At 53.2% G+C, this 23701-nt stretch overlaps 1 protein-coding gene across 5 annotated transcripts in view; it reads right to left on the reverse strand.

The window, feature by feature from the left end:
- ANKZF1 (ankyrin repeat and zinc finger peptidyl tRNA hydrolase 1) overlaps nt 1-23701 on the reverse strand; it is a 247030-nt gene that overhangs the window by 20232 nt on the left and 203097 nt on the right. For all 5 annotated transcript variants that reach the window (XM_085650150.1, XM_085650153.1, XM_085650149.1 and 2 more), the window contains 2 exons: nt 11891-12368; nt 6366-6477 (listed from right to left, as the gene is read on the reverse strand). In XM_085650150.1, the coding sequence (XP_085506276.1) occupies nt 6366-6477; nt 11891-12368 (590 nt within the window). The remainder of the gene's footprint in view (nt 1-6365; nt 6478-11890; nt 12369-23701) is intronic.

Consider the following 23701-nt stretch of genomic DNA (forward strand, 5'->3'; position numbering starts at 1 on the left):
AACCGGTCCTAGGAGGCTTGTTTCCGGTCCAGGGAAGACATGGCTTGGCAGTTCGGGCTGGACTGTTCCCATGAGGCACAGGGTCAGACTGATTTGCATATGGCCATGTCTGAACTGCGGTGGCAGAGTGGGCTAAAGAACGGTGATGGATTAAACCCAGATCAGTTGACTGGGGGTGAGTGCTTGCAATGTTCAACACTCCGTCCATCATTTCCTTTGGTTTTTGCCATGGCTGAGAGCATGTCACACAATATATACAATGAAAAGAGGGTGCGCAGATGTGAATTATAATGTTTGGGGGAGTGGAGATCGCACTACTCCACGAGCCGCCCCCCAGGTCCAGTATTTGTACAATATGGAGTGGCGCGAGGCCCCGAGAACCCCAGCTCCTGGGGACAGTAGAATCATTTTGGGGAGGGGTGTGTGGTGCTCTTCTCCTGCCCTTAATGAGGCCTGGGGACCCCACCCCTCAGGGGCGGTATTTTTATAATGGAGAGGGGCCTCAAAGAGGCCCAGGTACCCCATCTCCTGGGACCAGTGTATTTTTAGGGTGAGGGGGTGTGGTGGGACCCCTCCACCCCCAAGATCAGCTTCAGAGATCCTATCCCCCGGAGCTCGATTGTAGTGTCCAGGGGACCCCATCCTCTGGAACAAATTGGTTCCCTGCCCAGGAGAGGGCGTGTAGAGAAAGTACATCTATGCCCTGCCCACATGCTCCAGGGCAGGTATATTCTACCTGCTCCTGGTTGGGAGCAGAGCACGTGAGGCGGCTCACGCCAGAACCCCGCACGGCGCTGGTCATGGAGCTGGCTGGGGGCTCTCAGCCACCACCCGTGCACTGTGCTGGAGGGGCCCCTGGCACGTGAGGTGGCTCGCGCCAGAATCCAGCATGGCGCTGGTCAAGGAGCTGGCTGGGGGCTCTCAGCCACCACCCGTGCACAGTGCTGGAGGGGCCCCTGGCAAGTGAGGCGGCTTGCGCCAGAACCCCGCACGGCGCTGGTCAAGGAGCTGGCTGGGGGCTCTCAGCCACCACCTGGCACAGTGCTGGAGGGGCCCCTGGCAAGTGAGGCGGCTCGCGCCAGAACCCCGCACGGCGCTGGTCAAGGAGCTGGCTGGGGGCTCTCAGCCACCACCCGTGCACAGGGCTGGAGGGGCCCCTGGCAAGTGAGGCGGCTCGCGCCAGAACCCCGCATGGCACTGATCAGGAGCTGGCTGGGGGCTCTCAGCCACCACCCGTGCACAGTGCTAGAGGGGCCCCTGGCAAGTTAGGCGGCTCGCGCCAGAACCCCGCACGGCGCTGATCAGGAGCTGGCTGGGGGCTCTCAGCCACCACCCGTGCACAGTGCTGGAGGGGCCCCTGGCAAGTGAGGCGGCTCGCGCCAGAATCCCGCACGGCGCTGGTCAGGAGCTGGCTGGGGCTCTCAGCCACCACCCATGCACAGTGCTGGAGGGGCCCCTGGCAAGTGAGGCGGCTCACGCCAGAACCCCGCATGGCGCTGGTCGAGGAGCTGGCTGGGGGCTCTCAGCCACCACCCGTGCACAGTGCTGGGGGGGCCCCTGGCAAGTGAGGCAGCTCGCCCCAGAACCCCGAGCCGCCCCCCAGGTCCAGTATTTGTACAATATGGAGTGGCGCGAGGCCCCGAGAACCCCAGCTCCTGGGGACAGTAGAAACATTTTGGGGAGGGGTGTGTGGCGCTCTTCCCCTGCCCTTAATGAGGCCTGGGGACCCCACCCCTCAGGGGCGGTATTTTTATAATGGAGAGGGGCCTCAAAGAGGCCCGGGTACCCCATCTCCTGGGACCAGTGTATTTTTAGGGTGAGGGGGTGTGGTGGGACCCCTCCACCCCCAAGATCAGCTTCAGAGATCCTATCCCCCGGAGCTCGATTGTAGTGTCCAGGGGAACCCATCCTCTGGAACAAATTGGTTCCCCTCCCAGGAGAGGGCGTGTAGAGAAAGTACATCTATGCCCTGCCCACATGCTCCCGGGCAGGTATATTCTACCTGCTCCTGGTTGGGAGCAGAGCATGTGAGGCGGCTCACGCCAGAACCCCGCACGGCGCTGGTCAAGGAGCTGGCTGGGGGCTCTCAGCCACCACCCGTGCACAGTGCTGGAGGGGCCCCTGGCACGTGAGGCGGCTCGCGCCAGAACCCAGCATGGCACTGGTCAAGGAGCTGGCTGGGGACTCTCAGCCACCACCCGTGCACAGTGCTGGAGGGGCCCCTGGCAAGTGAGGCGGCTTGCGCCAGAACCCCGAGCCGCCCCCCAGGTCCAGTATTTGTACAATATGGAGTGGCGCGAGGCCCCGAGAACCCCAGCTCCTGGGGACAGTAGAAACATTTTGGGGAGGGGTGTGTGGCGCTCTTCCCCTGCCCTTAATGAGGCCTGGGGACCCCACCCCTCAGTGGCGGTATTTTTATAATGGAGAGGGGCCTCAAAGAGGCCCGGGTACCCCATCTCCTGGGACCAGTGTATTTTTAGGGTGAGGGGGTGTGGTGGGACCCCTCCACCCCCAAGATCAGCTTCAGAGGTCCTATCCCCCGGAGCTCGATTGTAGTGTCCAGGGGACCCCATCCTCTGGAACAAATTGGTTCCCTGCCCAGGAGAGGGCGTGTAGAGAAAGTACATCTATGCCCTGCCCACATGCTCCCGGGCAGGTATATTCTACCTGCTCCTGGTTGGGAGCAGAGCACGTGAGGCGGCTCACGCCAGAACCCCGCACGGCGCTGGTCAAGGAGCTGGCTGGGGGCTCTGAGCCACCACCCGTGCACTGTGCTGGAGGGGCCCCTGGCACGTGAGGCGGCTCGCGCCAGAACCCAGCATGGCGCTGGTCAAAGCTGGCTGGGGACTCTCAGCCACCAGCCGTGCACAGTGCTGGAGGGGCCCCTGGCAAGTGAGGCGGCTTGCGCCAGAACCCCGCACGGCGCTGGTCAAGGAGCTGGCTGGGGGCTCTCAGCCACCACCTGGCACAGTGCTGGAGGGGCCCCTGGCAAGTGAGGCGGCTCGCGCCAGAACCCCGCACGGCGCTGGTCAAGGAGCTGACTGGGGGCTCTCAGCCACCACCCGTGCACAGTGCTGGAGGGGCCCCTGGCAAGTGAGGCGGCTCGCGCCAGAACCCCGCACGGCGCTGATCAGGAGCTGGCTGGGGGCTCTCAGCCACCACCCGTGCACAGTGCTGGAGGGGCCCCTGGCAAGTGAGGCGGCTCGCGCCAGAACCCCGCACGACGCTGATCAGGAGCTGGCTGGGGGCTCTCAGCCACCACCCGTGCACAGTGCTGGAGGGGCCCCTGGAAAGTGAGGCGGCTCGCGCCAGAACCCCGCACGGCGCTGGTCAGGAGCTGGCTGGGGGCACTCAGCCACCACCCGTGCACAGTGCTGGAGGGGCCCCTGGCAAGTGAGGCGGCTCACGCCAGAACCCCGCATGGCGCTGGTCGAGGAGCTGGCTGGGGGCTCTCAGCCACCACCCGTGCACAGTGCTGGAGGGGGCCCCTGGAGCTCGGCGCTCACCGCACCATATATATATAGAAAGCGAATTGAAAAAATCAAAAATTAAAGTTTGGTGTTGAAATAAGATAAAAACTTATAACCCCCCAAATATTAATATTCACCAGTTAGTTTACTAAGCTAAGTAAAACTCGCACTCCCGGCATGCACTGCTTATGACCTCGCATACTACATCACTCATGACATCATTGGTGGCATCACTGATGAGATCATCCATTTAGTGTGACACCACCCTATGAGGTTTGTGGACTTCATGTAATTCAACATGCTACACCTGTGGCCAATTTCTGATTCCCCTTCATGGGATTACCCTCCTAAAGACTTCACATGTCCCACAAGTTTACGTAAAGAGGTTCGCAAGTTGCTTTTGCCACTGAAAAAAAAGATTTTTCTAGGCCGTATAGACAACCCTTCGTAGTTCGGTACAAGGCACTACCTGGAGATATCAAATACACACAAGAAATACTTCAAAAACAGGTAAGTAGCATAGAAAAACATATGGCCCCTATGGGGGATGGAGGGGGAAACCATATAGTAAGCAAGTGGTATGTAAGGTGAGCACCAAAACAAGACTGATACTCAAGGATGGAGCAGCCCAGGGGAAGCACGAAACCACCAATGGTGAGTAGGTAGGGATCCCAAGGCGCCTGGTGCAGAGTGGTTATACCGGGCAAAACGTCTATAGGATAACAAAGGGTAAGTCGCGGTTGGTATTTCTTTGTTTCAGGACCCTTCCCAAAGGATCCCGAGGACATCAATTGGATCAGATAAGGTTAGAGGGCCACCACACCCGGAAACCAGGAAACCTATACCGGGGAGCCCAGATACATAGGTACATCGTTCTTGGAGCTGTGCGATGCTTGAGGCTGGGGCTTCTTAGAGCTCAAAGATCTTAAGTGAGGATAGTCAAAAAGCCTTGGCAACGGCAGACAGACGTGGTGCACAGGGATGTGGTTCAAGGCGGCTGGAGAGGGATTACAGTCTCCCAAGTTGCAGGAAAGACTGGTCAGGCCGCTGGAGAACCAACAAACCACCACCTGTGTTGCAGAGCCGGGAGATATCTGTGGGACAACAGATCAGCATACCGGTTGCTGATGCTGAGGTGACTGCGGATGAAGGCAAGTGACTCCTTCACTCCAAGGAAGATTACTTCTTGCTTGGACGCAGGCAGAATCCTTGCTGACTCAGAGAATGTACAGCCAGGGAGTTGCAGAATCTTGAAAGAGCATGGAGACAAAGTTGTAGCAGGAATCTTCCAAACAAGAGCAATCTTGTCTTTGGTCCTCACTCGATCCAGCAGTAGACAGGTCTTGAGGAATCTTGACGAAGTCCAGGACGAATCTAAGGGCCCACCCTAAGGGGAGCCCTTAGGGAACCCTAAAAGGGAGAAGGACATCTTCTGTGGTGACCTACATATCAGGGGAGGTCAGTGATGCTACTCAGCTGGCCTAGCCAGTCAGATGCTCCGAGGGGTCAAGAATCAAGATGACAGAATCAAGTGGCCACCTCTTTAGGGGGAAGTGGGGGGGGGGGGGGGGGGGAGTTGGACAGGGCGGGTTTCATGCCAGGGCTGGAGCCAAGGGCTCGTGAACTGGACAAAACTGGTTTATGCAAGGAGAGCAACAAAGCAGTCTGGTGGCGCTCCCACCCTAAAGGAGATGTGATCACACCTCTCCTTCAAATTAAGTCCTTTGTTCAGCTTCCCCTGCCAGAGTTAAGCTCAGCAGCAAGGGGACAGAACAGTGTCTGGAGTCTGCAGCAGCACGAGCTCGCAGGCAGACCCTGTGAGGCTACAGAGGTAGGTATTGGGGTGTCCTCTAAAGAGGACCCATTATATTGTATCATGGAACTAACATTGGAATCTGTGTAGTTGCATGATTCCAACATGTTTGATACCAAACAAGAGCAGGTTTGAGGAAGCCATTATTTAGTTACACATTTCGACTTGCCAGTGCCCACTACATACCTTAAAGTGGCTGTCCTGCACTTCCAAAGCACAGAGAATGGAGTCTGGAGTTTGTAGGGGTACCTCTGCTCGTGCAGGGGTACCCACACACTAAGAATCGGGCACCCTGCCCTTAGACTGAAGGGCCTACCTTAGGGGTGATATGTAGGTTTAAAGTGCAGTGACCTGGATATAAGGAAAACCTTTTATCTAGAGCGAAGGACAGGCCGTGAATCCATTCTCACAAAAGGCAGCTAACCCCCGCTGAGCACAGCCTTAGCTTCCGGCCAGGCTGCGCCCAACCCCCACAGGCCCTCAACTTACATTTATGGACAGATATTGCTACAGCAAGTCAACAGCAGGCATCCACTCCATATGGAGCAAGGAAATACAGTGGACAGCTTTCTGTGGGCAGAAGGAAGCAACACAGTCTGCCTGCTATAGCCTGCTGCCCCTTACCACCGTCACTGGTTCAACGGCACTACTGGAGAGCTACTAAGTTGGGTTCACTTGAAAGTCACAGCCGAAGGCAATTGGTGAGTGCCAGTCCTGGTTTGAGTGCTGCCAAATTGAGGTTTCTGATGTTTATTCAGGTATGTACACATAGGTAGCTGTCTACACCCATATTTCGGTATACTGTATGAACTTATCAACTAGCACACTATATAGAGATGAGAAGGGATGGAGGGGGAGAGGAACAGAGGAAGGAGGAAAAAGAGAACGTGAAAGACGCAGTAGGGGAGAAACAGAGAGACAGGAAAGGAGAGGGAGATTAAGAGAGAAAGAAAAGAAGGACAAGGAGAGATGACAGAATCCCACAGAAGGAAGTCCTCCCTGCTCAAGCTCCAGGAGCTGTTATTGACCCAAAATGCCCCGTAGTCGCCATACTCCACCCCCTTCTCCATCCCATAATGAACCTGGGCCTTGATGTAATTGAACTTCTCTGGATGGTCGGCTCGGTACTTCCGAAAGGCATTTCTGGTCGGTTTGTCTGCAGACATGGAGAAGGGGGTCTGTCCCAAGTTATCCCTGAAATTAGAAACAAAAAGCAATTGGTTGCTGTGCAGAGGTGGCACACACTGGGCATTCAGACAGTTCACAGTCACACAGAGACTAATACTGTCCAGCTCTCTGGATACATTGCTGTTGGTGGCTGTGCAGAGGTGGCACACACAGGGCACACTCTGGGCATTCAGACAGTTCAATCAATCAATCAATCAATCACAGACATTTATATAGCGCGCTACCTACCCGGAGGGTCTCAAGGCGCAAGGGGGGTGGGGGGGAGTGCCGCTACTGCTCGAATAGCCAGGTCTTGAGCTTCTTCCTGAAGGAGAGGTGGTCTTGGGTCAGGCGCAGGTCGGTCGGTCGGGAGTTCCAAGTCTTGGCGGCCAGGTAGGAGAAGGATCTTCCTCCTGTTGTCGTTCTTCGGATACGGGGGACGGCGGCGAGGGCGTGGCTGGCTGATCGGAGATGTCGTTTGGGAGCGTAGAAGTTGATGCGGTTGTTGAGGTAGCTCGGGCCTTGATCGTGTAGGGCTTTGTGTGCGTGGGTGAGGAGGCGGAAGGTGATTCTTTTGTTGACGGGGAGCCAATGCAGGTCTTTCAGATGTCCGGAGATGTGGCTGTGACGTGGGATGTCGAGGATGAGTCTGGCTGAGGCGTTCTGGATCCGCTGGAGTCTCTTCTGGAGCTTGGCGGTGGTTCCGGCGTAGAGGGCATTGCCGTAGTCCAGTCGGCTGGTGACGAGGGCCTGGGTGACCGTCTTCCTGGTCTCGGTGGGGATCCACCGGAAGATCTTCCGTAGCATGCGCAGGATGTAGAAGCATGACGAGGAGACGGCGTTGACTTGTCTGGTCATGGAGAGGGAGGAGTCCAGGATGAAGCCCAGGTTGCGTGCGTGGTCTGTCGGTTTGGGTGCGCAGCCCAGGGCGGGGGGCCACCAGGAGTCGTCCCAGGCGGAGGGCGAGGAGCCCAGGATGAGGACTTCCATCTTGTCTGAGTTCAGTTTCAGGCGGCTGGTCGTCATCCACTCGGCTACGTCTTTCATCCTTTCGTGAAGGTTGGCTCTGGCGGCGGCGGGGTCGTTGGTCAGGGAGAGGATCAGCTGGGTGTCGTCGGCGTAGGAGATGATGTTGAGGTTGTGTTGGCGTCCGATGGCCGCGAGGGGACTCATGTAGACGTTGAAGAGGGTGGGGCTCAGCGAGGATCCTTGAGGGACGCCGCAGATGACTTCGGTGGCCTCTGACTTGTACGGTGGTAGACGGACTCTCTGTGTTCTTCCGTCGAGGAAGGAGATGATCCATTCCAGTGCCTTCTCCTGGATTCCGACGTTGCTGAGGCGCTGCACTAGGGTGCGATGGCAGACAGTGTCGAATGCCGCGGAGAGGTCTAGGAGGATGAGGGCCGCTGTTTCTCCGTTGTTCATCAGGGCTCGGATGTCATCGGTGGCAGCGATGAGGGTGGTTTCGGTGCTGTGGTTGGCTCGGAAGCCAGACTGGGAGGGGTCGAGGGATCCATTCGTCTCGAGGAAGGCGGCCAGCTGCTTGTTGACGGTCTTCTCTATGACTTTGGCTGGGAACGGGAGGAGCGAGATGGGGCGGTAATTCTTGAGTTCGGTGGGGTCCACTGTAGGTTTCTTTAGAAGGGCGCTGAGTTCGGCGTGCTTCCAGCTCTCCGGGAAGGTGGCGGTGTCGAAGGAGGTGTTGATGATGTCCCGTAGGTGGGGTGCGATGACCGCGTCGGCCTTGTTGAAGTTGTGGTGAGGGCAGGGGTCGGTCGGAGATCCGGAGTGGATGGAGTTCATCATGCGAATGGTGTCTTCGGTGCTGATCGGAGTCCAGGCGCGGAGGGTGGTGGTGGGGGGCGTTGGTTCGGTTGTGGCGTGCGTCGGTTGAGTGCTGAAGCTGTTGTGTATGTCCGCGATCTTGTTGTGGAAGTAGGAGGCGAGGGAATTGCAGAGGTCTTGCGATGGGGTGATGTCGTTGTTTCCGGCGTTGGGGTTGGAGAGCTCTTTGACGATGTTGAAGAGTTCCTTGCAGTTGTGTGCGTTGTTGTCCAGCCGGTCCTTGAATGCAGTTTTCTTGGTGGCGTGGATCAGTTGGTGGTGCTTCCGGGTGGCCAGCTTGAGGGCGGTCGTGTTGTCCGGTGTTGGTTCTCTTCTCCAGGCTTTCTCGAGGGCTCGGCAGTTCTTCTTGGAGCTCTTGAGTTCACAGACACACAGAGACTAATACTGTCCAACTCTTCGGATACATTGCTGTCGGTGGCTGTGCAGAGGTGGCACACACAGGGCACACTCTGGGCATTCAGACAGTTCACAGTCACACAGAGACTAATACTGTCCAGCTCACTGGATACATTGCTGTTGGTGGCTGTGCAGATGTGGCACCCACAGGGCACACTCTGGGCATTCAGACAGTTCACGGTCAAACAGAGACTAATACTGTCCAACTCTTCGGATACATTGCTGTCGGTGGCTGTGCAGAGGTGGCACACACAGGGCACACTCTGGGCATTCAGACAGTTCACAGTCACACAGAGACTAATACTGTCCAACTCTTCGGATACATTGCTATCGGTGGCTGTGCAGAGGTGGCACACTCTGGGCACACTCTGGGCATTCAGACAGTCCACAGTCACACAGAGCGCAATACTGTCCAGCTCTTCGTATACATTGCTGTTTGTGGATGTGCAGAGGGGACACACACAGGGCACACTCTGGGCATTCAGACAGTTCACAGTCACACAGAGACTAATACTGTCCAACTCTTCCAGTACATTGCTGTTGGTGGCTGTGCAGAGGTGGCACACACTGGGCATTCAGACAGTTCACAGTCACACAGAGACTAATACTGTCCAGCTCTCTGGATACATTGCTGTTAGTGGCTGTGCAGAGGTGGCACACTCTAGGCATTTAGACAGTTCACAGTCACACAGAGACTAATACTGTCCAGCTCTCTGGATACATTGCTGTTGGTGGCTGTGCAGAGGTGGCACACACTGGGCATTCAGACAGTTCACAGAGGCTAATACTGTCCAGCTCTCTGGATACATTGCTGTTGGTGGCTGTGCAGAGGTGGCACACACAGGGCACACTCTGGGTATTCAGACAGCTCACAGTCACAAAGAGACTAATACTGTCCAACTCTTCAGATACATTGCTGTCGGTGGCTATGCAGAGGTGGCACACACAGGGCACACTCTGGGCATTCAGACAGTCCACAGTCACACAGAGACTAATACTGTCCAGCTCTCTGGATACATTGCTGTCGGTGGCTGTGCAGAGGTGGCACACACAGGGCACACTCTGGGCATTCAGACAGTTCACAGTCACACAGAGACTAATACTGTCCAACTCTTGCAGTACATTTCTGTTGGTGACTGTGCAGAGGTGGCACACACAGGGAACACTCTGGGCATTCAGACAGTTCACAGTCACACAGAGACTAATACTGTCCAACTCTTCCAGTACATTGCTGTTGGTGACTGTGCAGAGGTGGCACACACAGGGCACACTCTGGGCATTCAAACAGTTCACAGTCACACAGAGACTAATACTGTCCAACTCTTCGGATACATTGCTGTCGGTGGCTGTGCAGAGGTGGCACACACAGGGCACACTCTGGGCATTCAGACAGTTCACAGTCACACAGAGACTAATACTGTCCAACTCTTCAGATACATGGCTGTCGGTGGATGTGCAGAGGTGGCACACGCAGGGCACACTCTGGGCATTAAGACAGTTCACAGTCACACAGAGACTAATACTGTCCAACTCTTCCAATACACTGCTGATGGGGTATTTCTCACCTTCAAACAATAACACAATAGAATATTATTCAGTATTTATCTATAAGAGTAGAAACTGTGCAGAGATTTAAAAAGTTACTCTGTGCAGTGTATAGGGCACAGCTATTGTGTTTTATATGCTTTCTGTTAAGTCACAGTGCTGAGTGGGAGGATCCTGTACGACCAGGCAATCGGACACGGTAAATTGATGCTGTCTCGCGGCATCAAAGTGTTCAACTGGAATCGACTCTAATGTATTTAGTAAATTGGTGAGCGCGCGCAATACTAATATTTATTTGGGCGGTGCTACTGGATGACTGCATTCAACATCCTTGTCTATAGGCAAGCCTTGGCTGCTTCCTATCATTATTGACATGTTTGATAAACATCTCTTCTCCCTCATGATTGGTGAATCTATCAATATCATGTTTGAGTTTCATTAGCACAGAATTATCTATCTGTTATTGGTGATGTAAATTCTAACATGGATACTGAACTTCTCCATTAAACATTTGAGATTTTAATTCAAAAGAAGTATGCTCAAAAATTATGACTATATGATATTTGTCTAGATTTCCGCTATGACGAACAGGAATTATTAGAAGACCGCTTTTTGTCCTGATGATGGTCCCACAAATAAATTAGACATGCACCAAAACATTGATTCTCTTTGGACTCATTTTAAATTGTGTCTATTTTTATTTTGTGTCTTAATATCCAATGTGACAAGAAATTTCCTAAATGTGTAATCTGTTTAAAATCTAATGAACAATTTTGGAATGTATTCCTTTTCTACCATATTTAATTAATTTTGATATATGCGATTGTGTGCTATTTTGTAACACTTTGAGGCAAGGCACACGTAATATTGCCCACTCTGTGACAAGATACACACTTGCTCACTTGTGCTAGGGTACAGATTATAAACCCAGAGACAGGACATGGACTTGCACAGAGAGGACTCAAAATCAGTGAGTGGAGCCTTACACACGCAAAGGGGGCGCTTTCCTTGTTACAGTCTGCCAAACTTAGATTGGACAATTTACCATACACATGGGAAGCATTAAGGAACACAACTCTATACCCGGGAACAGAGACCAGAAAGTGCAGAGGGATTATAGAGAGGGCACACGAAGACAACACCAGACCCCCACAGCCAGAAATCACACAGGGGACAGCAGCCAGATTACCTAGAAAACAACCCAGGGGCACTACAGAGAGAATACACAAAAGGTAGCTTTAGTGAATACTACAAACAGAACAAACACTAACACATCCAAGATGACCTCATGAGGAGTAAAGACAGAGTACCCCCACAGCAGCACTGACTCAGAGGGTGACTGTCTTGTGTAAAGGGACAAAAGCTCTCATTACACATTATTGGAAGACTTGTGTACTTTGGGGACACACACTTATACACACAGGTGCTCAGTATGAAAGGACTAAAGACAGAAAGCAGTAAATAAGCCTGAGGTCAAGCGTCAGCGCATGCATGGCCACCCTTTGGGGACACACACTTATACACACAGGTGCTCAGTATGAAAGGACTAAAGACAGAAAGCAGTAAATAAGCCTGAGGTCAAGCGTCAGCGCATGCATGGCCACCGGTGTGGAGTCAGCCTCTCCAGCCCCCGCTGGCTCCACGGCATATGTACCTGAGAGCCGGGTCCCAGCCCGCGTCCATCAGAATGGTCACAACTCTGCTCTGTCCAGCTGTGGCAGCCACGTGCAGCAGCGTGAACCCTCCGGTGTCGATGCGCTCGTTCAACAAAGGGCGGACATGTGGGGCATCTGTGCTGGCCAGATCCCGTGTATGCGGCCTTTGATCTTCCACACCTGCTGAGGGGTCAAGCTGATCATCACCACGGCTAGATCTCAGGATCTCAGGCTCGCTTTCGGCCTGGGCAGTGTTCAGACCTGTCTTGTCATTGGTTGGAGTAGGCACCTTCTGTGGTGCAGCTTGGCTTGTGATGCTTGCAGGAAGGTCTGCGATGGCCGGGGCATCTGTCTGACCTTGGGTCCCAATCCCTGTAGTACAACCGATCACGTCTCTCAGGAGGCGCAGCAGCAAGTCCACATCTCCTGTCTTGCAGGCTGTGAACAGGTCATTCCGTAGCTGGTAGGAAGCGTCATCTAAGGGAAAGCAGAAAGCAGAGGCATGAAGATAAACTTCTTAAGGTTCACTCTTAAGGATTAGACCCTTGAAGACATCAAACTCGGGTGATGAAAGGCTACAAACCATTCCTCCAGCAAGGAAGAGGCACTGTAAGTGTCCAAACCATCCACCAAGTACTCAAACTCGGCGACTGCTGGACAGCTGGCATTCCACTGCACAAGGCATGGCACCAGCATTCGGTTAAACAGAATATACACTTCAGTGTTAAGATTCAAAGAACATCAAAGTGGGCACAGAAAGATGATTAAACATCTCTCTGGACCGTGAATCATCGCCTTGAATGTCCACGACAAAGGTTAATCTAAGATGACAGGTAATGGTTGGAGGACCCATGTGGTGTCTGCCACCCAATATAAGTTATTTTACTTTGAACAATCGCGCCTTCCCAGGTTTATAGTATGGCACAACTCTATGTGACCATATTTACAACAATAAATAGAGAAATACAATTTTCCACAGAATACTAATTTATTTTAAATGACAGAATTTATCAAATGGTATATGTAGTACACACATTTACTAATAAATGTTTTCGGTCCAGGCAAAATGAGCGCATCTCAGTCTAAAACCAACAGCTAACACTGGCTTACTTCGTCTCTGGGTAGCCAATTTCCAATCATTGAAATAACAGACTCAAGCCATGAGAGTGACTCCCCAGACTGGCCACTGTCCTATCTTGGACACTTTATCCATTTCAAGTGGACGCTTTCTTACCTCAAACAGGTCAAGAAGTCTATGTAGGATCTCATTAATACTCACTTTTTGAAACAAGCATTTGCAATGCAATTGGTCTCGCCTTTGGGACCTTATATGTATTTAGCTATGCAGCACATTAGCCTGGATGCTGAAACATCTACTGTTCTTTAACATGAAGGGTAAGTAAGCACCAAACTGCGTGACACGCCAGGTATGGGAACACATGGAGAGAAATACTGCCTTTCAGCGGGAAATGGTATAGTCCAAAGCTCTGTTTTTAATATAAAATCAGGGCCTTCTGTGGTCATATCACTGAAAATACATGATTTGAAAAAAATATTATTGTCTATGGGTGCTCGTGGAAGACAATTTGTATGGACTGGAATCTAGAGAATGCTAAAGTGATTCTGGTATTTTACTGACATCTGCTGGTTTTTATCTATCAAGAAAGTTAAATAGAGGCAGTTGCCAGAAAAATTAAAAAAAGAAAGTCCCTTAGCAGAAAGCAATTGTGGTATTTTACTGACCTCTGCTGGTCTTTTCTATCAAGACAGTTAAACAGAGGCAGTTGAACAGAAAAAAGTCCTCAAGCGGAAGCAGACAAGTCCTAGGGCTGATCTCCAGAGCCCACAAAGTACAAACACATGTAAGTATAAACTAATGTATATACAAGAGGTAGGTCTCGAATGCTGGAGCTAAAAACTGCAATGGGGGTCTGGTACAGTGCCCACCAGAAAGACCTAGTCTGCTTTTTTTCTTCTCTCTGGTTAGTGGCAAAGGGGCATTCAGATCCACCAGCGGCGCTTCACTAGGTTTAGGGGCTGGGCCAGAAATCCTACATTACAGTTTTCCAATCACTTTACTGTCAAGCTGGCAGAGAGATATGTGTACCTGTGTATTACAATTTTCCTCTGTTTCTTTCTACTTTTAGTCATAATGACGAATGTATTCTCTTTGGCAAGCTTAACAAATCTTTAATATATATAGTTATTTTCTTAAAGTTATATTTCCTTGCTGCTTGTTAACGACAGGAGCCTTCCCTCTCTCAGTTTTGCAGCTCATTTTCAGATCTTTTCAAATAGTGTGTGATTCAACCTCAAAATATATGGAAGTAGAGACAGCCCTCAGCCACAGGCCGGGGACGACTCAAGTCACATTTTGGAAAGTTAAAGGTTCCTATAAAACTGAGGGGGAAAATCTGCAGGATTTCACAGGCTCCCTGCCCAGTGTCCACAAGAAATGGGGAGGGGTGCTCTTTGTTCGGGCACAGAAAACCTATACTAGATACTACAGGAATAGGTTTGGATGCCACCCTGACACAGGGAGATGAAGTGATTTGCCCACAATCACAGGATGTTGAGCGTCGTTGCTGAGACTCAAACCCGGTTCCCCAGCTTCGAAGTCGACCGCTCTAGCCGCAAGGCTACATCCTCTCCACAATAGATCTTCATGTATAGACTTTCACTGGGGTGAACTGGTAGGCAGTCTCCCAGCAGAGTTACAAGCAAAAGGGCTGATGCCTCTGACTAGCATCCCTCGGACTGACGTCCGTAACCTGTGCCTGGGCTGAGAAGAGGGTAGCCTCTTTAAGCCGTCATGGATATTCACTTGGGTTGCTCTCCTCACACCAGAACCCACGCTGATGACGACACTAATGTTAAACACGAGATGGTGGAGCTGAACGACACAGGGCTGTTCTGAAAAGGCAGGCTGGCATACCATCATCAAGGCACGCAGAGGACCTGAGTCCCAATAGCTCTGCAGCTTCCTCGAAGGTAGATCTGCTTCATGGGAGTGAAGTCCAAACACGGGAGAGCGAGTCCTTTCCACAGTCCGGATTGGGGACAGCCAAAGCTGGAGCAGGGCTTCTGAAATCGGCCACACAGCAGCACGGCTGGACTTTCTACACACGGGAGAGGTTCTACCATGATGTCTGGGTTCTCTTAGTTTGAAAGGTAACACCACACCAACAATGAAGACAAAATACTTTAGGATGAAGGAGAGAAATTTGCTGCATCCATCCCATCCAAGAGCAAATAATTCAGCTCATCCTGGCTGTAAGCTGGTTTCTTGGGACTGGCAATGAAGGCGGGATCATTTTTAGTGGAGTTTAGTTTCTGGTAGTGGGTAGATATCCATGCTTGAGTGACAGAGGGGCAGTGGAGGTCTTTGCTTATAGAGTCAGACACATAGTTGCATTTTGTTTCCACCTTCTATACCCCATCGTCTCAGACAGCTCTGGATTTGATAGATTTAGAATTATTATTTTCCCACATTTCGTGCACTGGTCAGAGGCTTGGGGCTTGGTCTGCACTAACCAGTTCAAAGAGTGAGTCAGGATTCCTTCCACATCATACAGGCCCTCCTTCTCTGGCGGGGGGCGTTTCGAAGCGATGGGTAGCGAGTCCTGTGGGCCACCGCCTTCCTCCACACTCATAACTCTGACATAATCTAAGAAACACTAAGTCTAGGAAGGATAATACAACGGTTCTGGCCACCTCAGCTCTCGCACAAACTGACCAGGATCTGAGAGATCCGAGACCTCACATATGGCGTTAACTCTCCCGGACAGAGGACAGTCAATGTGCGGCTCTCGAGAGAAGGAATCCACAGTCTGTGCCTCTGGACTGACAGTGGAATACCCCTGTCCTAACCCATCTGGGAAGCTCAAGAGGTCCTGTCACCCCCCCTCTAGGATCCATGGGGACAAGGGAAAGGAGTGTTACCCATTCCCCCGTTTGCAGCGATCAGTCTGCAATATAGGGGCTATAGGGGTCAGTGCAATATAGGGGCTATAGGGGTCAGTGCAATATAGGGGCTATAGGGGTCAGTGCAATATAGGAGTGTTAGAGTCGGGGATCTCTGGTTGGCGCAAGGTTGCCCTTGTGTCAAGCAGGAACCCTCTCCTCCACGTCAGGGCGCAGGATAACCCCTCGCGAATGACCCTTGCTCACCCTCTAGGTGCGTGGCGTGAGCAGCCAAGGCGATTCCTCAGGCGTTGTTGGTTAAGCACTTACAACCATACACACAGTAAACACATCAATCCCCCCAGAAACGGACACCAGACTTGGATATATATAAAAATACGATTCTTTATGTAAAAATGAGTATATATATCTCAGCAGACTTATCACAAGACCAATAACGTTTTCGCTATGCCACCAGGTTGTAAAGCGGGCAAATGTTCGTTGTTCGTAGCTTCAAATGGATACTTTGTAGTTCTCTTGCCAATGTTACTTGTGGTTCCAGTACTCACAGAGATCGGCTCCTGCGAGCGGGGAAATAAGGCGTTGCGGGCCCCGAGCCCGATACTGGAACTTCTTTCGTGAGGTGGAGAGTCGGCACAGGTCGGTGCGACTCTCAGCTTGGGAAGTGTTCTTGGGTCCTCAATCAGCAGGTGTGGGCACGTAGGCAGGCGTGGCCAGCGACCCTTTAGCACGGCGGTGCAGGAGGGTCTCCACAGCGGGGGCGGCGCGGCCTGAGGTGTCCGGGGATAGCGAAGCGGGGTCGCAGGGCACGGTTAGTGCAGCTGGGTGACCCGGCGTAGATCACAGTCGTCGGACGGCTTCCGGCGGGAGGGGTGATAGCGCGGTCAGCGCGCTCCAGTAGCAGGCGGTGACAGGGATGCAGGCGGCCTGGCCCGGGCACAGAGAGCGGCTCGGGACGGAGCGGGGCTCTCACGGGTTTGAGGCAGGCGAGCTTCTGAGTGTCACGGCCCTAGGAGGGGCGATGAGGGGCGCAGTCTCTTTTCCAGCGGGATGCCCACACGGCTCGAATTGGAGGATGAGCAAGAAGCACAGAGAACCCACTGTTCCTGGGGTTCAGTTTAGGGGGCAAGCTCAGATCAAGCCCTTGGAGAATGTTCAAGCACAAAGTAGCAAAGTCTTTTCAGTAAGTCTCTTCCTCTCCTTTCTCAGCAAGGCAAGCAGCAGGCCAGCTCCTCCAGCGTCTTCTTCTCCTTCTAGTCGGGCAGAGGTTCTTTGTGGTAAACAGGATTCTGATTTCTTAGGAGCCAGGCTCCTACTTTTATACCATGATTCTTTTGTTCTTTAGCGCCAGGGGGCCTAGGCCTGGCTCAGTCCAGTTCTGGAGCACTTTGTTATGGTGACTCTGCTCTTTCCTTTCAGCAGCAGGGCAGAGACATCAGCCGCCCCACAGGGGGTGGCGCCGGCTTTGTGGTGGTAGAGCACAGGTCTATTCACGAGTCAAGGTGTACTCCTCCCACCCATCCAGGTGTCACCTCTCTACCCACCACCTGGCAGCCAACCTGTCTCTGGGGATCCCCCCACCCTGCTCCTTACTGTTGCCAGGCAGAACACACACACACACAGCAGAGGCGGACTGAGATGGTCAGGTCAGTAAATACTAACTTTCTACAAGTAGCATTTACAAACCCAGGATATTAAAATAAACTTGACTACAAGAAGTATTTTATTATTCTGAGTTCAGGCATACTAAACTTGACACTTCTACCATGCTCTCTGAGTCCACTGGGGTCACAGCGTTGGCGTGATCCCAGCAGCCCATTCTGGCCTATGGAGAGCAGGTAGCCTTCAATAGTGAAGAACGAAAATGGCTGTAATTCACTACTAAGACATGCCACACACATCAGGGCATGTCCTACCTTATGCCTACAATGCACCCTGCCCGTGGGCCTACCAGAGGGGTGGCTAATATGTAGGTAAGGGAAGGTTCAGGGACTGGCAAGTGGGGGCACTTGCGCAGTCAGCGCGACGGCCCCGGACCGCGCACAGGGTCTGCGGGGGCAGACCCTAGACACACTTTACAAGGCCGCTTCCGTGGGTGGCGCAACCAGCGCTGCAAGCCCACCAGCAGCATTGGCATTCACAAGCCCTGGCACCCCTGGTGCACTTTACTGGGGACTGACAGTGAATCCAATAAACCAATCATGGACATCAATTACAGGTACATTTTACTTCGGGAGCACTTGCACTGCGGCACGGATTAGCCGTGGCGCAGTGCCCTGAGCGGACAACACCAGCAAAACAATCGAGGCACACCATCAAAAAGTGGAAGGGAAACTCACGCCAAGGTGCCAGGTCTAACACGTGTCCCCTCCAGCTGAAATGTGGGGAGAACTACCCTTGCCCAGGGGGTTCCTCGTCACTAAGGCGGAAATACCTGGACAGACCGTCAGCGTTGGCGTGATCTGTACCAGGACGGTGTTCCACCGTAAAGTCCATACCCTGTAGGGAGATGGACCACCTCAACAGCTTCGGGTTTTCACCCCTCATTTGCATCAACCATCTGAGGGGCCTGTGGTCCGTCTGAACCCGGAAGTGAGACCCAAACAAGTAGGGTCTTAGCTTCTTCAGCGCCCAGACCACAGCAAATGCTTCTCGCTCAATTGCACTCCACCTACTTTCCTGTGGAAGTAACCTCCTACTGATGAAGGCTACGGGTTGGTCCCAGCCCTCCTCAGTCATCTGTGAGAGAACAGCCCCTACACCATGCTCTGAAGCGTCTGTCTGTACTAGGAATTCCTTGGAGAAGTCAGGGGCCAAGAGCACGGGCGCCGTGCACATGGCAGTCTTCAGGGTGTCGAAAGCTTTCTGACAGGTGTCAGTCCAAATCACGTTCCTGGGCTGCTTCTTGGAAGTCAGCTCTGTCAAGGGGGCAACGATCGTTCCATAGCCCTTGACAAACCTCCTGTAGTACCCAGTGAGCCCCAGGAAGGCCCTCACTGCGGTCTGCGTCTTGGGGGGTTCCCAAGCCAGGATGGTCTCAATTTTGGGTTGCAAGGGTGCCACCTTGCCACTCCCCACTTGGTGTCCCAAGTACACCACGGAACCCTGCCCGATCTGGCACTTGCTTGCCTTGATCGTGAGGCCTGCTCGGCGCAGAGCCATCAACACTTCCCAGAGGTGGCGCAGGTGTTCGGGCCAGGTGGCACTGAACACTGCGATGTCATCCAGGTAGGCGGCACTGAACGCATCCAGCCCAACCAGTACCTGGTTGACCAACCTCTGAAAGGTGGCAGGGGCATTCTTCATCCCAAATGGCATGACTCGGAACTGGAAGTGCCCATCTGGTGTAGAGAATGCGGACCTCTCTTTGGCCCCATCGGTCAAGGCGATCTGCCAGTACCCAGACGTTAAGTCAAACGTGCTGAGGAACCGGGCAGCCCCCAGCCGATCAATGAGCTCATCAGCTCTGGGGATGGGGTGCGCGTCAGTCTTCGTTACTGAATTGAGTCCTCTGTAGTCCACACAGAACCGGAGTTCAGGTGTGGCTCCCGGCGCAGCAGCTTTGGGGACCAAGACCACGGGGCTGGACCAAGGACTGCTGGAGGACTCAACCACCCCTAGCGCAAGCATTTTGGAGACCTCCTCCTTAATGCAAGCTCTGACCCTGTCAGTTACCCTGTAAGCCTTGTGCTTCACAGGTAAGCTGTCTCCTGTGTCCACATCATGGACGCACCAATCTGTGACACCAGGAACCAGGGAGAATCGGTCGGAAAACTGTCCCAGCAAGTGGCGGCAATCTTCCTGTTGTTCGGGCGTCAGGGTGGGTGAGAGGTTAACTCCATCCACTGACCCATCTTTCTCAGAGGCCACTAAGAGGTCAGGAAGAGGCTCGGTCTCCTCTTCCATTCCATCATCAGTGGCCAGCAGCATGCCCACTTCGGTCCTCTCTAAGTGGGGCTTAAGGCGGTTAACATGTAGGACCCTCAAAGGGTTCCTGGGAGTCTGCATGTCCACCAAGTAGGTGATAGGACTTTTGCGCTCCACAACCTCAAATGGACCTGTCCACTTATCCTGAAGTGCACAAGGCTCCACTGGGGCCAAGACCCACACCTTTTGTCCAGGTTGAAGCTCTACCAGAGTGGCATTCCGGTCGTACCACCGCTTCATCTCCTCCTGGCTGGCTTCCAGATTTGCCTCAGCAAGTTGCCTGAAACGCCGAGTCTGGTTTCGGAAGGCCAGCATGTAACTATATACATTCTGGGGAGGTTTCCTGGGAGATTGCTCCCAGCCTTCCTTCACCAAACTCAGAGGTCCTCTCACCGGGTGACCATACAGAAGCTCAAAGGGGCTGAACCCTAGAGACTTCTGCGGCACCTCTCGGTAAGCGAAGAGCAGGCATGGCAAGAGGACGTCCCACTTACGCCTCATTGGACCGTCCAGGCCCATGATCATGCCTTTGAGGGTTCGGTTGAATCTCTCAACCAACCCATTTCCTTGGGGGTGGTAAGGAGTGGTGAACTTGTAAGTTACCCCACACTCCTTCCACAGGGATTTCATATATGTGGATATGAAATTGGTCCCCCTGTCGCTCACCACCTCTAGAGGGAATCCCACTCGGGAGAAAATTCCCATCAGTGCCCGTCCCACCACGGGGGCCGTCACTGTCCTCAGAGGGATGGCTTCAGGGTACCGGGTGGCATGGTCCACCAAGACCAGGATGAACCTGTTGCCCAGGGCTGTCTTGGGGTCCAGAGGCCCCACAATATCAATACCCACTCGTTGGAATGGCGTACCGACCACAGGGAAAGGTTGCAGAGGAGCCTTATGCTTCCCTCCGCTCTTACCACTTGCCTGGCAAGTCTGACAGGTTCTGCAGTAGGAATCTGAATTCTTATGCATTTGGGGCCAGTAAAAGTGGGTGACAAGCCTGTCATAGGTCTTGTCCATCCCCAAATGTCCTGCTAACGGCACATCGTGAGCCAGCCCCAGTAGGAAGGTTCTGAACTTCTGGGGTACCACCAGCACACGGGCTGACCCAGGTTCAGCAGCCTTAGGCTCGGAATACAGGAGGTCACTCTCCCAGTACACGTAGTGTGTTTTGGCCTGAACACCATTGGCCTGGTCTGCAGCCTGTTGCCGCATACCCACGAGAGAAGGGCATTCTTTTACTCCCTGCAGAATTCCTCCCTGGAGGGACCTCCTTCTTGCTGCCAATGGGTCAGCTCAGGCAGGTCTCCCAGTTCGGCAATCTGTTCCCCGGTAGGCTCCAGAGCATCCCCCTCAGGGTCTACTTCCTCCTGGGCCGTGGGAACTTCGGGGGCCGGTTTCCCGCGCCTCCTGCGCCTTCTCCCTAAGGCCGGTTCCTGGACCTCTCCCTCAGGCTCCAGGACCCTCTCAACACCCCTACTGGCTGCCATGGACCGGGTGGTCATGCACGCCCAGTCGGGTAGACCCACCATCCTCAGATGCGTGGTCTTCTCCACCTTTTCCCAAGGGGAACTCTCCAGGTCGTTCCCTAGCAGACAGTCTACAGGCATGTCAGTTCTCACAGCGACTTGTAGAGTACCAGAGACCTCCCCCCACTCAAAGGGAACTTGAGCCATTGGACAACGACTCTCTACGTTGTCAGCATTGACAACCCTACAGTAGGCATTGGGTACAATTTGCTCTTGAGACACCAGGTGTTGCCTCACCGAGGTCACGCTGGCTCCCGTATCTCTAAGAGCCTCAACCTTCTTTCCATTGATGGTCACCACCTGCCCATATTTCTTAGTGTTAGAGGGCAGGTAGGTTACAGGGACCATCTCACTGTCTCCTAGCGAGACTAGGGTCATCTGCCCGGGACCCCCACCCTCCTGGACTGCTACCTCCTCCCCAAAGTTAACACTAGCTACTTGCCGGGGTGGAGCACCAGTGGGTGCGGTCTTACCAAACAGGCGACACTTAGGATCAGAGGCAATGTGACCCGGGTCACCACACCTATAACAATTGAAGGGCCCCTTTGGAACAGGTCTACCTGTCGGGGCCCCGTTCTGCTGCGGGGGTGGGGGAGGCTGAGAACCCTTCTGCTGGTTCCCTTGGGAATTACTTTGGGGGCCTTTTTGGAACCCCTTCTGTTTACCCTTGTCCCCCCCACTCTTCTGCTGGGGACCCTGCCCACCTTTGGCGGAGTCTCCCACTTGACCCTTGTGGACCCTGGTGCTGAGCCAGCGGTCCGCCTCCTCAGCAAGCTTCCTCGAGTTGGACAGCTTGCTATCTATCAGGTGCTGGCGTAGCTCAGGAAAACATTGACTGGACAAGTGCTCCCATGCAATTAAATCAAGCAGCCCTTGATAATCATTCACTTTGCTACCCTTCACCCAACCATCCAGCGCTCTGCAGAAAAAGGTCACATATTCCACATACGTACTCTCAGGGATCTTCTTGGTCTCCCTGAACCTCTGTCTATATAGCTCAGGAGTTAACCCATACCTGGTCATTAAAGCTTCCTTCATATGGGGGTATGAGGTCTGGACCTCTAAGGGCAAATCTAACAGTGTGTCCCGCCCTTCCGCAAGGAACCTTCCCCACAACCCCGCTCCCCAGTCTTTCTCAGGGACCCGGTGTGAGGACATGGCCACCTCGTAGGCTCTAAACCACTGCCCTATGTCATCCTTTCTAAAATACTCCTTTACTACATCTTTGGGGATGTACACCTTGGACTCTACCTGCGCTGGTGGAGCGCTGCCACCAGAAGGAGCGGTGTCCAAACTTTTCGCCTTCAGCTCCAACTCCTTCAATCTTATATCATGATCCATTTGGCGTTGTTGTGCCTCCAGGGCCAACTTCTGCTTTTCCATTTCCATTTGTCCGGCCAACTTTGCCATCTCCATTGCATGCGCCCTGTCGGCTGCCCTGTCTGCCAGCTCCTCTGGCGACCGGACTCTGCTGGGTTCCTCAAGGTTGTCGGGTGGAACGATGTCCCCCGCATTCCGTGGGTCTCGTGACTCCTTCCAGGCTCTCAACGCCTTGGTGTACTGGGTCTTCCTCTTGAATCCAGCATGGGGGACTCTGAATTTTACACTGTAGCCTTTCAATTGCTCCATCGTGTAGCCTCCCAGTCTCTCCCAATCCACCTCATCTATTCCAGAAATCACGGAGAGCGCTCTTCCAGCAGAGAGTGAGCCAGGCATGGTTGCAGTAATGGCAGATGTCTCAACAAAGTTCAACCAATAAAAACCTGAGGCTGTGTTATTTGGTCTGCTCTCACTATCTGGTGATTAATATTTCACTGTATGCAAATTATAAGTGCAAATCCGAAATCCCAACCGCTGCCAACAATGTTAGAGTCGGGGATCTCTGGTTGGCGCAAGGTTGCCCTTGTGTCAAGCAGGAACCCTCTCCTCCACGTCAGGGCGCAGGATAACCCCTCGCGAATGACCCTTGCTCACCCTCTAGGTGCGTGGCGTGAGCAGCCAAGGCGATTCCTCAGGCGTTGTTGGTTAAGCACTTACAACCATACACACAGTAAACACATCAATCCCCCCAGAAACGGACACCAGACTTGGATATATATAAAAATACGATTCTTTATGTAAAAATGAGTATATATATCTCAGCAGACTTATCACAAGACCAATAACGTTTTCGCTATGCCACCAGGTTGTAAAGCGGGCAAATGTTCGTTGTTCGTAGCTTCAAATGGATACTTTGTAGTTCTCTTGCCAATGTTACTTGTGGTTCCAGTACTCACAGAGATCGGCTCCTGCGAGCGGGGAAATAAGGCGTTGCGGGCCCCGAGCCCGATACTGGAACTTCTTTCGTGAGGTGGAGAGTCGGCACAGGTCGGTGCGACTCTCAGCTTGGGAAGTGTTCTTGGGTCCTCAATCAGCAGGTGTGGGCACGTA

This window comes from Triturus cristatus, chromosome 3_2 (assembly GCF_964204655.1).
Source record: "Triturus cristatus chromosome 3_2, aTriCri1.1, whole genome shotgun sequence".
Taxonomy (NCBI): domain Eukaryota; kingdom Metazoa; phylum Chordata; class Amphibia; order Caudata; family Salamandridae; genus Triturus; species Triturus cristatus.